We start from the raw sequence: 18,122 nt of genomic DNA, 5'->3' as shown, positions 1-18,122 counted from the left end.
GAAACATCACATGTTTGATTGGGCAATCTTCCAGGCTGGTCTCCTTTTACGAGTTGACGAACTGGAAGACCAAATACTGCGAGATAGTACAGAGAAATATAACGACGTCCTAGAAAATCCTGAGAATGATGTCAGTGAGTTCACAAGAAATCCAACACCACAGGCAAACACAAACAAAGACAAGTGCACAGTACCCGTGCAACAAGTAGAATATAACACAACCAAAAGTAGACCCTATATTACAGCAGTTCGCGTTGTCTACGGGGGTAGCGCATACATTCACTACGAAAAACAAAACAGTAATGTAGCTGAACAGAAAGAAACATCCTGCAGCGGCACAACACCAGACACAACCACCGCAGAAACGGACAAAGAACAGTTACCTTTTACGAACAAGTCCCCGGTAGAGATCAAAAACAACAGGTCAGTACCAGGGGAAATGCTCGGCGAAAAGATATCAAACTCCATACTACCAGAAACCATAAAACAGGAAAGACGTGCTGCACTACAAAATTGCTCGAAATCGGAGCAACAAACAAACAGTCAAGAACACCAACCAGACAACCAAGGACTCCAAGCTGAATACCGTTAATTACGTAAACTACGAAAACTTAGAAGTTAACCTGCGGGTTAGCAGACTAGACAACAAGGATATATTTCAAACAGCTCTCCACTATGTACTACGAACTAAGCATGAAAACGGGGATAAAATCTGCTTCCCAACTACAGAACAAACTGACAGGATGATCCTAAGAGTTATAAATAAATGTCGTGGGACTAGGGCCTCCCGTCGGGTAGACCGTTCGTCGGGTGCAAGTCTTTCGAATTGACGCACTTCGGCGACTTGGGTGTTGATGGGGATAAAATAATGATGATTAGGACAACACACCACCCAGTCCCAGAGCGAAGAAAATCTCCGACCCAGCCGGGAATCGAACCCGGGCCTTTAGGATTGACATTCTGCCGCGCCGACCACTCAGCTACCGGGGGCGGACATCCTAAGAGTTGAAAATCTGCAAAAGAACCTCAAAGAACTATGTAAGCTTTTAGGGGATGCATGAGCCCGAAGGGAAGAGGGCCTAAACCTAGAGAAAGTATACAAGGACTTAGTGAGAGCACATGGACGAGTATTTCTGGATTTTAAAGAAACCACAAAAAAATGGTTCAAATGGCTCTGAGAACTATAGGACTTGACTGCTGCGGTCATCAGTCCCCTAGAACTTAGAACTACTTAAACGTAACTAACCTAAGGAAATCACACACATCCATGCCCGAGGCAGTATTCGAACCTGCGACCGTAGCGGTCGCGCGGCTCCAGACTGTATCGCCTACAACCGTTCGGCCACTCCGGCCGGCAAAAAACCACACCAAAGTGTTTTTCCTTCACTAGATATCCCTTCTGAAGGTAATAAAACTAAATTGCCAGGCTCTTAGAAGAACCAAAAGCAGACATAGCCTGCGTTCAGGAACCTTTTCTGCGAGGCGGGAAGATGTCAGGGCTCCCCTCACATTGCATCACAATAGCAGGAAAACCAAACGCGAAAGCCGCGATAATAGTAGTTAACAACAACGGCATATTAACACAGATCACCCAGTTTTGCTCTGAACACATTGCCACATCAAAAATAACAGACGGACAGGGGGTATGGCTCATGTCGTCTATTTACGCTCAGTGCTCGTATGATATAGAACCTTTCATAGACAAAATAAAAGACATTGCACGACACTCACAAAGAAAGAGGCTGGTCATTGTAACTGATATCAACGTAAAATCCCCTTTGTGGAGCTCAGATAGAACTGACGACAAAGGGCAACTAGTGCTTGACGTGGTAAATGAATGCAACCTCTTCATACTGAACAGGGAGGATCAGCCACCTACCTACCGCGGAGACGCCGGTGGTGTGAGTAACATAGACCTTCCTCTAGGGAACACAAAATCTCCTCCACTAGTCAATACATGGAGGGTATTAGATAGAGCCACACTTAGTGACCACGACGCAATCGTCATAACCACTGACAGATATATCAATACACATAACATTGACTATGAACAGCAGCGTTTACTCATAGGAAGAGCCGACTGGCAAAAAGGTCGAGATATTGTTGAGGCGTCGTCATTAGAAATTGTTCTAGGCAGTAAGTATTTCAAAACGCATGAACTGGTAGGTGTCCTACAAGAGCACAGGAAGCAGCTATGCCACGGGCAAAAACTTGGGTGGGGACAGAAATAAGCGTGGTAGACAGAAGTGGCAAGACTAGGAAAGGATTCACGGACAAAAGAAAGTACCACCAACAAGCAAAGACAGCTCCTGAAAGACAGATAGGACATGATCTGTATCGTGACGCTAAACAGAAATACCAAAAATAACTAAAGACAACAGGGGAAGAGTACTGGACCAATTTTTTAAAAACTCAGCTACAGAACGACACCTGGGGACAACAATTCAAGATAGAAACAGAACGAGTTAAGACAGTGACAATTCTGTCAACACTAAACCAAGCTGACGGCACAATGACCAGATGATGGAGAAGCACAGCAGAATATCATCTGAACAGGCTCCTCCCAGATGACGACCCCACGCAAGACGAGCGACACCACGCAGACCTAAGAGAGAGCACGAGGCAACCATACACCAGTGACAGTGTAACCACGCCATTCGCGCAAGAAGAAGCCGCGACGGCAATCAGCAGGCTTAAAAACCGAAAAGCACCCGGCCCAGACAAAATACTTTCAGAAACATTAAAACAAACAGTAACACGAATAACATCTTTTCTTACTAACATGTTCAACGAGGCACTACTAACAGGCAGAATTCCAAACCTCTGGAAAACCGCTAATGTAGTAATAATCAGGAAATCACAAGACAAAGAGTCAACAGACCCCAAAACTCACCGACCGATTTATCTCTTAAACACTCTCGGCAAGGTACAGGAAAGGCTCCTGTGTGACCGTTTACAATCGCACAGACGCCTCCTCGGCCTAACGCCCCATCAATTCGGCTTCAGGAAAGATAGAGCAATAGAAGATGCCGTCAACCAAGCACTGACAGTTACCAATAGCATCAACGACAAATACGTGGCCGCCAGGTTAAGGGAAATGAGGCTGTCAGCTTCCCTCTATAACACCCTCCACGACTACAGCAGAGGCAGAGTGGAGAGTGGAGGGCTGGTACACGTAAGGTTGTCAAGAGAATAACAAAGGGATGTTCACAGGGCTCGATCTGCGGACCAATATTCTGGGATATCGCAGTCGAGCCCTTGCTGAACACGCTGGACAGTGACGACAGGGTAAGAGGTGTGGTGGCTTACGCAGATGGCCTGCTCGTAGTGGTGTCAGTCAACTCTAGACCAGCACTAGAGACAAAAGGCACGCAACTGCTCCAGAATATTAACAGTTGGTGAAAAGAAAATAAATTAAAAATCACTCCCAACAAAACTGTATATTTACTGCTCAGAGGGACACTACAGAGGGATCCAATTCTAAAATTAGACAATACAGGCATACAGAGGAAGCAAGTCACACGCTATCTAGGACTGCATCTTGATGAAAAACAGACTTTTAACTATCATATCGAACTGACAATTGAAAAAATCTCCAAAGTTATGCACAAACTAGCAAGACTAAACACAACTCAGTACAAATTCCCTTTTAAGACGGTAAGGACCTACCACATTGCGATATCTGAATCCATCGCATGCTTCGCCGCAAGTGCTTGGGCTCACAGACTGAACATACAGACTAACAAGGCAATTACAAGACGAGGTCAACGTGGTGTACTCCTGAGAATGAGCGGAGCCTTCAACACAACCTCACTAGAGGTGTGATGGGGACCTGCCCTATAGACATAACAATACGTTACAGAGCTGCACCTTACTCGCTTAAGAGGGGCAGGCTCGATAAAGTCACCGAAATTACAGGAACCAACATTATGAACAAAACACAAATGAAACAATGGCGGATTCAAACAAGGCAGAGAGAGTGGGATGCATCCGACAAGGGTCGCCGAGTACACTCTTTCTTTCCTGATGTACACGAAAGATTACAACTGAAACATGTCGACCCAAGCCAGGGGATGGTCCATTTCCTGACAGGCCACGGGCCATATCCGGTACACTTAAACCGTATGGGACTAACTAACGATGAAGTATGCGTATGCGGAGAAACTGGGACACCAGAACGTGTCAGACTGCTATGCAACAGACTTGCACAAGTGAGACCTATTCAGAACGACAATGACATCACCAGAATAATACGTAATCCCGATGACTGGAACACAGGGGACACCGCCTTGTGGTAGACACCTCCAGTACCGGGCAGGAGGGCTTGTGTACTCCGTGAAGTCGAGAGCTGTGCCGGCAGTAGCGTAGCTACTGGCAGGGACACCAAGCCGGATTGGTCTGTACCAAGGAGCCACAACATAGGGCATGGAGGACTCTAGAGGTGTACTGAATCCAGCTCGCCTAAGAGAGTAAACCTAGTACAAACCCTGGTCCTCCAGGCTGGAGGTTGGGCTCGAGGCTAACACCCTCCTCCTGTACAAAAAAAAGAAAAAAAAGTAAAGTTACGAAAACGCAAGGAGCAGAAGCCGGACGGATTAATAGACTACGACATGGCACGGATCTTGGACAACTAATGGTTAGAAAGTTGAAAACTGATCTTCGAATTGATACCTGGAATGTTCGATCTTTATATAGTCCAGGCTCTCTAAAGAAGTTATTAAACCAGCACAGGAAGCTCAAGGAGAGCATTATTGGCATCCAAGAAATTCGATGGACAGTTTCTGCATAAGGAGATACACAAGGGCACATGGAAGTCACCTGATGGTGGAACCATTAATCAAATTGATCATGTACTGATAGACAAGAGGCATAAATCTAACTTCTTGGTTGTTCTGAACCTTTCGTGGCCCTAATGTGGACTCAGATCATTTTTTTTTTTTTTAATTGCCAAGATAAGAGCAGGGATATCAATTGCTCAGAAAGAAAGATGTACTGGGAAAGAACGGAACAATGTTGCAGCACTGAAATTAACAGAAACGTGCTAATCATACTGTCATAATGTTTCTGAGTCCCTGGAACAAGAACAATAATAACGAACAATGCGCGACAGTTTATTTAATTTAATAGTATGGCTAGGGCCCCCCATCGGGCAGGCTGTTCGCCAAGTGCCGGTCTTTCAAAGTGATGCCACTTCTGCGACCTGCAGTAGATGAGGATGAGAGGATGATGATGAAGACAGCACAACACCCAGTCCCTGGGCGGAGAAAATTCCCCGACCTAGCCTGGAATCTAACCCGGGCCCAGAGGACTGACAATCCGTCACGCTGACCATTCAGCTACCGGGGGCGGACAATGCGAGACAGTAATGACGTAGAACAAAAATGGATGACTGTAAAAAGAGCTATAGACATTCCAGCTAAGGAAACACTAGGGATGGAGAGAAAATCAATAAGGCCCACATGGTTTGATGAAGAGTGTAAGAGAGTGATCGAAGGAAAGAACACTGCATACCAAAAGACATTACAGGCGAACTGCACAAGAAGCTTGTTGGAGGATTATCGAGAGAAAAGGAGGGTCGAAAAGATGACACATCGCCGAAAGAAAAGAGAATGGATTAAGCCTGGAATAGAATATATGGAATTGTCCAAGAAGAAGAATGAAACAAGGAAGTTCTTTATAAAAGTAAACACTGCTAGAAGACAATTTTCTCTAATAACCAGCTTGATTAGAGATGAAGAAGGAAACATAATAAGTTACAGTAAACAGACTCTGGAAAGATGTTCAAATGGTTCAAATGACTCTGAGCGCTATGGGACTTAACTTCTGAGGCCATCAGTCCTCTAGAACTTAGAACTATTTAAACCTAACTAACCTAAGGACATCACACACATACATGCCCGAGGCAGGATTCGAACCTACGACCGTAGCGGTCACGCGGTTCCAGACTGTAGCGCCTAGAACCGCTCAGCCCTGGATTGATGTCGAATATACTTTAATGACCTGGTGAATCGAGAGATAGAGCAAGCAGAGGATATCTCTAATGATTGTGAGCAAGGATTGGATGATGAACAGGCACTAGATGGCCCAGGGTTAGAGGATGTTAAAGAAGCTTTAAGGAAATTGAAGAATAATAAGGCTCCCGGCTCTGCTAGCATTCCTGCAGAATTGCTAAAATGTGGAGGAACAACATTAGAGCAGTCTCTGTTCGAACTTATCACTCTCGTGTGGTAACAGGAAGGAATACCGGATGAATGGAATGAAGGAATATTATGTCCCATACATAAAAAGGGCGACCGAATGGAGTGTAGAAACCACCTTGGAATCGCCCTCCTGAACCTGGGGTACAAGGTGTTATCTAATATTATTTTTGATCGGTTACTTCCACAGGTGGATAAAGAAATTGGAATATACCAAAGCGGATTTCGACGAGGAAGGTCAACAATAGGCCAGATTTACAACCTGCGCCAAATTTTCGAGAAAACTGTTGAATATAGAATTGGAACACATCACCTCTTTATTGACTTCAACGCTGCATACGATAGCGTCAATAGAAGACAATTATTTCGTGCCTTACAGGAGATGGGGATACATGGAGAACTCCTGAGAATGGTTAAAAGGATGATGTCTGACATAAGAAGCTGCATTAGAGTTCGAGGAAATTACTCAGACTCCCTGGAAAAAATGGGCTACGTCAAGGAGATGCATTAGCGTGCTTATTATTTAATGTAGCACTCGAGAAGTTTATTAGGGAAGCAGGCCTACAGACCAGGGGCACCATCTTTTACATGTCAGTGCAGATTTTAGCATATACAGATGACGTAGACATCATAGCACGGACAGTACCAGCACTGAAAGAAGCTTTTACAGCCTGAAGTCAAGCAAGTAAGAAGATGAGTCTCACGATAAATGAAGATAAAACTAAATACATGGCCTGTGGGAAAGCATATCAACCCAATATGTCGTCAACTTTCAATGTGAATGGATACGCATTTGAAAGAGTTGATAGCTTCAAGTATCTTGGTTCCACAGTCACCTGCTTGAATGACATCTCAACTGAAATTAATATTAGGCTGATATCAGCAAATAAAACATATTTCGCCTTGAGTAATTTATTCCGGTCAAGACTCCTTAGCCGCCCGACAAAATTCACTACTTACAAAACCTTGTTAGACCAGTTCTCACTTATGCTTCAGAAACATGGCCCTTGACGGGAACAGATGCAAGGCTACTCGATGGGTTTGAGAGGAAAGTTTTGAGGAGAATAATTGGCCCTGTGTGTGAGAGAGAACAATGAAGGAAAAGGTACAATGCAGAATTGTACACCATCTACGCCGATGCTCCTGTAACGAAAATCGTACGATGAGGAAGGATAAGATGGGCAGCTCATGTGGCAAAAACGGAGGAGTCTGAGGTGATAAAAAAGATTCTCTTTGGTAATCCAGGAGGACAAAGAGGGCGAGGTCGACCTGAAACAAGATGGCTGGATGGAGTGGAAGAAGACCTACGCAGGCTCGGATGCAGAAACTGGATGGCGGTAGCTTATGACCGTAATGGATGGCGGAAGCTTGTTGGAAAGGCCAAGGTTCATCCTGGATTGTAGCGCCAAAGAGGAACATATGAACAAAACACAAATGAAGCAATGCCGGATTCAAACATGGCAGAGAGTAAGGAATGCATCCGACAAGGGTCGCCGAGTACATTCTTTCTTTCCTGATGTACGAGAAAGACAACAACTGAAATATGTCGACCCAAGCCGGGATATGGTCCATTTCCTGACAGGCCACGGGCCGTATCCGGTACATTTAAACCGTATAGGACTAACTAACGATGAAGTATGTGTATGCGGAGAAACTGGGACACCAGAACACGTCACACCGCTGTGTAACACGCTAGCACAAGTGAGACCTATACAGAAACACAATGACATCGGCAGAATAATACGTAATCCCGATGACTGGTACACAATAAATAGCGTAGCCGATGTTGTATCGAACACTCTGCACAAAGAATACAAGCGCCAAAACCCATATTGAAGGAGGCGTAGACACGCACAACACAACAAATCACATGGAAGGACATAAACACGACCACAGATTCCGAAACCGAGGATGGAACACTACGTGAAGATGACTCAGAACGGATCAACATGTAAGGGACCAAAACCAACAATGTATGACACTGTATGCCACAACACAGTCAAAGACAACACAGCATTCATAAAACAAATAAACACCAGCACCACATTATGTAAGCTTTCACGGCCGGCGTCTTCATTAATTAAAACTTCCGGGCTGAATTGCCGTGGTCCATATATAAAACTTCTTATCCTGCCTGACGTTTCGTTGCCGACTGCGGGCAACATCTTCTGAGGTGAGTCGGCGACTGGAGAAACTGGTCGCCGACTCACCTCAGAAGATGTTGCCCGCAGCCGGCAACGAAACGTCAGGCAGGATAAGAAGTTTTATATATGGACCACGGCAATTCAGCCCGGAAGTTTTAATTAATGACCAGCACCACACACGAAGACCGTAGTAATAAGGTAATGTCGCTTGGGAGGAGAAGGCTCGTAGAACTTTTATTCAGAGGCTCCTCCTCTCCAATGACATACTGCATGGTGTTTAAAGTATACTGCACACAAGCAGTAATGTATTGCTCGTCTTATTGTGTGCAGACAGAAGTATATTCTCTTCTCTATTTAGAGCTACTATCAATTAATTTTATATATCAGTAATGTATTAAATTAGTTAAGGAATAATGCATTCAAGTAGCAATAAACTATATTCTATTTTTATTAACAAATTACAAACATCAGTGTATTTCTCGTGTAAAGCTAAAATTCATGTATTCCATGTATGAAGTGCTCTATCAGCATTTAATCTGTATAATCTGTGTAAACATACATTAGCGCAAACCATTTCAGATGAGAATAGCTCGAGGTTGTACCGAGACCTTCTCATCTGAAATAAATAGAAGTAGGCCATTACTAACCAACATGCTACTTAGACTATATTACACATACAAATACAATATATCAGTTCCCTCTGCATACTGCAAATTATTTTCACCACACTCATTGTATTACATTTTCTTTTTTTTTTCTTTTTCTTTGACATTTGCATTATATAAATTATATTCTCATCAATTAGGTAGTAAGAAATTATAAGGAATTCTTTTAACAATTGTTAAGCATTCAATTCGCTGTAACCTCAGAGAAATCATTGTATATTATGTTCTTTATATCACTTTTAAAAGAGCATTAACAAGTGTATACCAATAAGATTGTAACAATGAGAAGTCTTTGCTGTTAGATTCAGAAAAATCCGATCCACCTTACATTTCAAGGTGGTGGGTTACTGTGCACTGTTAATAAAATAAATAAATGTCCAGCGACTATAAAGGAACACTTGGAGAAATGCTTGATACAAACTGCTCTGTCTTGCATTCACAACCGGTTTCGATCACGGACCATCTTCACAGCGGAAAAATATCTATTGTGACAACTTCACATGTCATACATGCTATTTAACCGGAAAGTATACGCCTTTGCTGTCATGAAAGTGCCAGAAAATTATATTTAACGCCATAATACAGGCTTAAGCAAGCAGAAAACACTAAAAACATGAAAACATGTAACAGCAGTAAGTGCACAGCACCATTGCTCAGGGCTGTACATTGTAAGTATATTGTAAGATGGCACAGTGTGTATCGTGCGTTTCTCCAAGAAATCAATGTTGTTTTAAAGTCGCCTGAAACAAAAATTTCATATAAAGGAACAAATTAGACTTTAACTCGACACTTCACTGGAGACGAGGGTTACCAAACCCATTGAAACGTTGCGAGAAGACAACGCCATGAGTCGGCTGATAACCCAAGATGACTTCACAGATGAAATTCGCAGAAAAAAATCCTGCGTTCCGGTACAAGACAACACTGTCTACAGGAAAAACCCAATATGGGAGGAAGGGCAGCATCAGTCATAAGATTTTAATCTGTTTGTTGCATGGCGATATCAGCTATTGTGTAGCTGTCTTCAGTGCCATTATTAGAGTGGCGCACGATTCCGTAGCGTTGCTGTTTTGCTTGTTGATATTCCGGTTGCTGTGGGTTTATTTATCGACTGTTATTTTTTATTTGTAGCTCACTGTTGCTACTTGAGTTTAAATATTGTTATTTTGCCACCCCCGGTAACTGAGTTGTCAGCGCCACAGACTGTCAATCCTAAGGACCCGGGTTTGATTCCCGGCTGGGTCGGAGATTTTCTCCGCTCAGGGACTGGGTGTTGTGTTGTCCTAATCATCATCCTTTCATCCCCATCGACGCGAAAGTCGCCGAAGTGGCGTCAAATCGAAAGACTTGCACCAGGCGAGCGGTCTACCCGACGGGAGGCCCTCGTCACACGACATTACTATTATTTTGCCATTTGGAGATAATGAGTGGAGCTGTGTGCACTAGAAAATGGAGAAGTGTCTTGGTTACAGGTGAAGGCGGTGGACGGAGACACGGAGAGGCCGCAGGAAGTGGTCTACTTCATCACCGGGCCTGGCGTCAACCCCGACAACCCGTCGGCTGGCAACTTCCGCATCGACCCTAACACAGGGGACATATTTCTTCTCAGGGTAAACATTCTTTATCAGTAGCTCAAAGTAATAGCTTAGTATGTTCTTTGTGCCTTAGGTGCAACTAGACGACTCTAAAAACTCTCCTGCCATAGAAAACGAAACACAACACTACGAGGGCAGCACGCAACAAACGTCAAACTGGCACGAAACGTAGAAATGATTAGCCTCTCTCCTCTTCAAGTAGGCAGGTGTAACGCTACTACATTCCGTGCACTACCTGATGAGAAGTATCTGGGCACTCCTGTGAAACGCATGGATCACGGGCGTGTACAGATGTCGATAGTATCGCATTCACGAGGTATGAGAGGGCAGTGTCGTTTGTACTCACGTGATTCAGGTGAAAAGGAATGCATAGCGGGAATTAGCAGACTTTGAATGAGGAATAGGACTTGGAGCTAGATGCTTGGCACATTCAATTTCGCAAAAATTCTAGGGAATTCAGTATTTCCAGATCCACAGTGTCGAGAATGTGCCGAGAATATCAAATTTCGGGCATTACCACCCACCACGGACAACGTAGTTGCTGACGGCGTTCATGCCTTCACTTAATGACAGAGCAGCGGCATTTGCCACCCCCGGTAGCTGAGTGGTCAGCGCGACAGACTGTCAATCCTAAGGGCCCGGGTTCGATTCCCGGCTGGGTCGGAGATTTTCTCCGCTCAGGGACTGGGTGTTGTGTTGTCCTAATCATCATCCTTTCATCCCCATCGACGCTCAAGTCGCCGAAGTTGTCAGTGCTGCGCGACAAGCAGCACTGCGGGAAATAACCACAGAAACCAGTGTGGGACGTACGACCAACATATCCGTTAGAACAGTGCGGCGAAATTTGGCGTTAATGGGATGCAGAAGCAGACGACCGACGAAAGTGACTTTCCTAACAGCGCAACATCGCCTGCACTGTCTCTCATGAGCTCCTGCTCATATCGATTGGACCCTAGACGACTGGAAACCGTGTCCTGGTCAGATGAGTCCAGATTTCAGCTGATAAGAACTGAGGTGGGGTTCGAGTGTGGCGCAGACCAACAAGGTACTGTCCAAGATGATGGGAGCTCCATAATAGTGTGGTGTGAATCAGTCATTGACTGCAAATGGTTATGTTCGGCTATTTGGATACCATTTGCAGCCTTTAGCCGGCCAGTGTGGCCGAGCGGTTCTAGGCGCTTCAGTCTTGAACCGCGCGACCGCTACGGTCGCAGGTTCGAATCCTGCCTCGGGCATGGATGTGTGTTATGTCCTTAGGTTATTTAGGTTTAAGTAGTTCTACGTTCTAGGGGACTGATGACCTCAGATGTTAAGTCCCATAGCGCTCAGAGCCATTTGAACCATTTGCAGCCATTAATTGACTTCATGTTCCCAGACAACAATGGAATTTTTATGTATGATGAAGCGTCATGTCACCAGGCCACAATTGTTCGCGGTTGCTTTGAGGAACATTCTGGAAAATTCGAGCGACTGATTAGACCACGCAGGTCGTCAGACATTAATCCCATAATTGGATGTAATCGAGAGGTCAGCACTTGCACAGAACCTCCCCTGGCAACACTTTCGCAGTTATAGACGGCTATAGAGGCATCGTGGCTCAGTATCTCTGCAGAGACTTCTAACGATTTGTGAGTCTCTGCCACGTCAAGTTGTTCTTTCTTTTCTTTCGCTTGTGCCTTAGTCCCACAGGTACATAGGGTCAGCACGGTTAATCGGATTTGAGAATGTTAGATTAAGGGTTGGCCGGATGCCCTTCCTGCCGCCACCCCGTACCCCCGAGGACGGAATTATAGTGTACCCCAACTGTCTGCGACAAGTGTAATCCATGGAATAGTTCGAAAGTGTTCAGATGTGGAGGAGGAGGAGATTAGTGTAACGTCCCGTCGACAACTAGGTCATTAGAGACGAGAGACGGAGTGCAAGCTCGGGCGAGGGAAGGATGGGGAAGGAAATCGGCCGTTCCCTTTCAAAGGAACCATCCCGGCATTTGCCTGAAGCTATTTAGGGATATCACGGAAAACCTAAATCAGGATGGCCGGAGACGGGATTGAACCGTCGTCCTCCCGAATGCGAGTCCAGTGTGCTAACCACTGCACCACCTCGCTCGGTGTTCAGATGTCTGCGAGCCATGTAACTGAGGCGGGATGTGAGGACCAGCCCGGTATTCACCCAGGGGGATGTGGAAAACCGCCTAAAATCCACATGCAAGCTGCCTGGCACACCAACCGTCGTCGTTAATCCGCCGGGCGGATTCGATCCAGGGCCGGCGCACCTACCCGAGTCCACGAAGCAGCGCGTTAGCGCTCTCCGCTAACGTGGCGGGTACGTCCAGTTGCTGCACTATGCCTGTCAAAAGGAGATCAGAGGCGATATTAGGAGGTGCCCCGTGATTTTTGACACCTCAGTGTACTTCTTAAGTCAACACTAAGCGATGGTTGAGGAGATGTGTAGAGTGACACGACTGTGGAGTGGATGACAGCCTACGGGTGTTTGGGAGTTATGGATCACACTATATCCTGCGCCAATCCAGTGGAAGGGTTTGAGTAATCGAATGCCTGAAGAACTTTAGCTGCCATTACGCGTAGTGCCCATAGTGAAGTATGGAGAAGATAACGTTACGATATGGGGTCGATATTCTAGCTTAGGGTGTGGTACGCCCCGAAGAAAACATTAAATGCAGAAATCTAGGAACACATTTTATAGCGTTGTGTTCTGTGTACAGAAAAAGAACATTTCGGTCATGACGACTGTATCAGTACAGCGATGCACCCTGTCATAAAGCAGCATCTGCTAGGCGATGGCTTGTGCACAATAACATTATTTGAGGGGCCTGCCTGGAGTCTCTACCTGAACCCAATGAAGCAATTCTGCGATGAGTTAGAACGTCGTTTCAGACACCAGCGTTGAACATCTCTACCTTCTGTCGGTTCGACTCTCGAGGAAGAATGGACTGCGATTCTTCCAGCGGCATTCAGATACCTCACTGAAAGGGTCCCCACCAGAGTTGAAGACGTCATAAAGGCAAAGGGTTGACACACCCTATATTAATGTCCACTAATACGTGAATACAGACAAATACATGAATTTAGACGAATAGAAAAACTGGTAGAAGCCGACCTCGGGGAAGATCAGATTTGGTTTCCGTAGAAATGTTGGAACACGTGAGGCAATACCGACCCTACGACTTATCTTAGAAAATAGATTAAGGAAAGCAAACCTACGTTTATAGCATTTGTAGACTTAGAGAAAGCTTCTGACAATGTTGACTGGAACACTGTCTTTCAAATTCTGAAGATGGCACTGATAAAATACAGGGAGCGAAAGGCTATTCACAGTTTGTACAGAAACCAGATGGCAGTTATAAGAGTCGAGGGGCACGAAAGGGAAGCAGTGATTGGGAAGGGAGTGAGACAGGTTTGTAGCCTATCCCCGATGATATTCAATCTGTATATTGAGCAAGCAGTAAAGGAAACAAAAGAAAAATTCGGAGTAGGAATTAAAATCCACGGAGAAGAAATAAAAACTTTTTAGGTTCGCCGATGACATTGTAATTCTGTCAGAGACAGCAACAGACATGGAAGAGCAGCTGAACGGAATAGACAGTGTCTTGAAAGGAGGATATAAGATGAACACAAACAGAAGCAAAACGAGGATAATGGAATGTAGCCGAATTAAATCGGGTGATGCCGCGGGAATTATATTAGGAAATGAGAGGCTTAAAGAAATAAATGTGTTTTACTATTTGGGGAGCAAAATTCTGATGATGATGGTCAAAGTAGAGAGGATATAAAATGTAGACTGCCAATGGCAAGGAAAGCGTTTCTGAAGAAGAGAAATTTGTTAACACTGAGTATAGATTTAAGTGTCAGGGAGTCGTTTCTGAAAGTATTTGTTTGGAGTGCAGCTATGTATGGAAGTGAAACATGGACGATAAATAGTTAAGACAAGAAGAGAATAGAGTGGTGCTACAGAAGAATGCTGAAGATTAGATGGGTAGAGCACATAACTAATGAGAAGGTATTGAATAGAATTGGAGAGAAGAGAAATTTGTGGCACAACTTGACTAGGAGAAGGGATCGGTTGGTACGGCATATTATGAGGCATCAAGGGATCACCAATTTAGTATTGGAGGGCAGCGTGGAGGGTAAAAATCGTAGAGGGAGACCAAGAGATGAATACACTAAACAGATTCAGAAGCATGTAGGTTGCAGTAGGTACTGGGAGATGAAGAAGCTTGCACAGTATAGAGTAGCATGGAGAGCTGCACCAAACCAGTCTCTGGACTGAAGACCACATCAACAACAACATGAAAAGATTACGTAGCACGTTTCATTCAGAAGTTGCATTTAAATGTTTTTTGACTGCCATTAAGATACAGTTATGTCTCATGTAAGAGGGAGGAACATCTATCAGTACGTGTCGGAATTCTGTAAAAGCGCGATCGTGGCCTATCCAGACAGGTTTATCATTCCTCTGTATCGCTACTCGCGTTGTTCGGGATCCCACAGCTGACATACGAATACGGAAACCATTTGTTCATGAGGACCACACTCATCTTCATGGTCACCCGTGGCTAGCGCCTGAGAGGACCACTGAAGATACTTTTAAAAAAAAGCGAAATGCGTATGTTCTAAACAAGAGTTTTATTACAGTCGCAGAAGACGGCGTATAACCTATAACCGAGCAAGGTCGTGCAGTGGTTAGCACACCAGACTCGTATCCGGAAGGATAACAGTTCAAACCCGCGTCCGGCCATCCAGAATTAGGTTTTCCGTGATTTCTTTAAACCGCTTCAGTCATATGCCAAGATGGTTCATTTGAAAGGGCACGGCCGATTTCCTTCCCCATCCTTCCTTAATCTGTGCTTGTGCACCGTGTCTAATGACCTCGGTTCTCCCAGGACGTTAAAGACTAATCTCATTAAGAAGTCGAGAAGCTTATGTGTTCTGACAGAAATAACACTGAAACTATATGCCCCTCGTGGTCTCGCGGTAGCGTTCTCGCTTCCCGAGCACGGGGTCCCGGGTTCGATTCCCGGCGGGGTCAGGGATTTTTCCTGCCTCGAGATGACTGGGTGTTGTTGTGTCGTCTTCATCATCATCATTCATCCCCATTACGGTCGGAGGAAGGCAACGGCAAACCATCTCCATTAGGACCTTGTCTAGTAAGGCGGTGCGGGTCTCCCGCATCGTTCCCCTACGCTCTGTAAAGAAGCATGGGACTTCATTTCCATTTTTTTAATATGGAATATATAAATATACTGGAAAACAAGAGTTCATATGACGTTGATGGAGCCCCTAACAGAATTTTGAACTGTTGTTCTAATTAAATAAGTGGAGTCCTTACTGATATATGTAATGCTTCGCTGGCACAGGGAAGTTTTCCAGACAGACTGAAATATGCAGTTGTCAAACCTCTTCATAAGAAAGGGGACAAGAGTGACTTACATAATTATAGACCAATCTCATTGCTGACTTCATTTTCTAAAATCTTGAAAGTTATGTATTCAAGACTATTCTCACATTTAAGTGAAAATAATTTACTCAGCATGTCACAGTTCGGATTCCGGAAGGGTTACTCGATTGAGAAATCTATCTACACATTTACCCATCAAATAGTACAAGCCCTAAATAACAAATTATCGCCAGTTGGTATTTTTTGTGATCTTTCCAAGGCATTTGACTGTGTGGATCATGTCACACTCTTAGAAAAACACAGCTTTGAAGGCTATACACACAGCTGGTTTGAATCATACTTAACGAACAGAAAGCGAAAAGTTGTGCTGAATAACACAAATAATGTTGGGAGGGTGGTAAAGTCTAATGAATGGGGAGTTATCACAAAGAGAGAGCCACACAGGGTTCAATTTTGGGTCCTCTGCTGTTCCTTATTCATATGAATGACCTCTCACTTAACGTTACGCAAGCAGAACTAGTACTTTTTGCAGATGACACGAGAGTTATAATAAATCCCATGCCAGAAAAAGCAGCTGAAGATATTGTTAAGGATGTCTTTCAGAGAATTACTAAGTGGTTCTCAGAAAGTGGACTCTCCCTTAATTTTGAAAAAACTCACTATATCCAGTTCTGTACACCGAACAGAGTCACACTGACAATTGATGTAGCATATGAACAGGGCTCAGTTAACAGGGTAGATTTCTCCAAATTTTTGGGTGTTCACATTGATGACAACTTGAACTGAAAGAAGCATATTACTGAGCTTCTCAAACAAGTTCAGCTTCTTTCACTCTTTGTATAATCGCTAGTCTTGGTAATAAACAGATCAGCCTCCTAAAGTACTTTGCATATTTCCACTCAATAATGTCTTGTGGAATAGTTTTCTTGAGTAGTTCACCACATAGGCATAAAGTGTTGATTGCACAAAAGAGAGCAATGAGAATAATTAGTGGTGTTTACCCAAGGACGTCAGGACGTCGTGTAGGCGCTAGGTATTACGTAGGTATTTTAACTGCACCATCAGAGTACATATATTCGCTAATGAAATTCGTTATAAATAATCCATCTCAATTCGCGAAGAACATTGATGTTCATACGTACAACACTAGAGGGAAAAATGGCTTTTCCTATCCGTTATTGAAGCTGTCAGTTGCTCGAAAAAGAGTACATTATTCAGCAACAAAAATCTTTGATCATTTGCCTAACAACATAAAGTATCTGGCAGGTATGAGATCAGGTTTCAAATCTAGCTTAAAATCATTTCTTTTGGACAAGTCCTTCTATTCCATGGACGAGTTTCTGTTTCAGAACTGGTAAAAAGTACAATTGTACCTCTAAATGTCGTTGCATGTGTGGAAACTAAAAATTTCAGTAATATTAATATTACGACTATTCATGTGTGTATATATATCTTGTAATCTGACTTGTTCCACATCATATCGTTAAACTAATCGTAAAAATGATCTACGGAACATGACATAACTAAACTAAATCTCCTCCTATATCCTATTTTACTTGTAATTCTGCAATTAATCAGGTTGTGCGTTTATAAAGAATCACCAGCTTGCTTCCTCATTTCATTATGAGCTTTTTACGCGCTATTGTAAACAGTGACACAACATATAGCATCCTGCAAAACACATGTCTGGCTCCAAGTGTGGAAAGAAATGGTTCTGAGCACTTTGGGACTTAACATCTATGGTTATCAGTCCCCTAGAACTTAGAACTACTTCAACCTAACTAACCTAAGGACATCACACAACAGCCAGGCATCATGAGGCAGAGAAAATCCCTGACCCCCCAAGTGTGGAAAGAAGCAGACGTTGCACCATGTAGGTACAATACCTAAAAATTTTAATGCTTTACTGTTCCGCACTATGGTTAAATCAGCAGACGCCTTTGATCTTATCACATCCTAAACGTTCTTAATATTCATTATAACAGACACATATCCAGAACTTCAACTAGTTTGCGAAAGAGAGTAATCAAAATTAACTTTCTCATTAAACTTCCTGGCAAATTAAAACTGTGTGCCGTGACCAAGACCCGAACTTTGGAGCCGCGG

General features: G+C 43.9%; 1 protein-coding gene and 1 non-coding gene across 2 annotated transcripts in view; one reads left to right on the top strand and one right to left on the bottom strand.

Annotated features, from left to right (window-relative positions):
* The window catches only part of LOC124620079 (neural-cadherin-like), a 198,997-nt gene that overhangs the window by 81,658 nt on the left and 99,217 nt on the right, over positions 1–18,122 (top strand). The window contains exon 4 of the mRNA XM_047146746.1: positions 10,479–10,616. Coding sequence (XP_047002702.1) covers positions 10,479–10,616 — 138 coding nt within the window. The remainder of the gene's footprint in view (positions 1–10,478; positions 10,617–18,122) is intronic.
* On the bottom strand, positions 12,634–12,706 carry Trnaa-cgc. Its single transcript has one exon. It is a non-coding gene; the product is annotated as a tRNA-Ala (tRNA).

This window comes from Schistocerca americana, chromosome 6, assembly GCF_021461395.2.
Source record: "Schistocerca americana isolate TAMUIC-IGC-003095 chromosome 6, iqSchAmer2.1, whole genome shotgun sequence".
In the NCBI taxonomy this organism is placed as follows: domain Eukaryota; kingdom Metazoa; phylum Arthropoda; class Insecta; order Orthoptera; family Acrididae; genus Schistocerca; species Schistocerca americana.
Note: the sequence above shows the minus strand (reverse complement) of the source record. Positions and strands in the feature narration are given on the sequence as shown.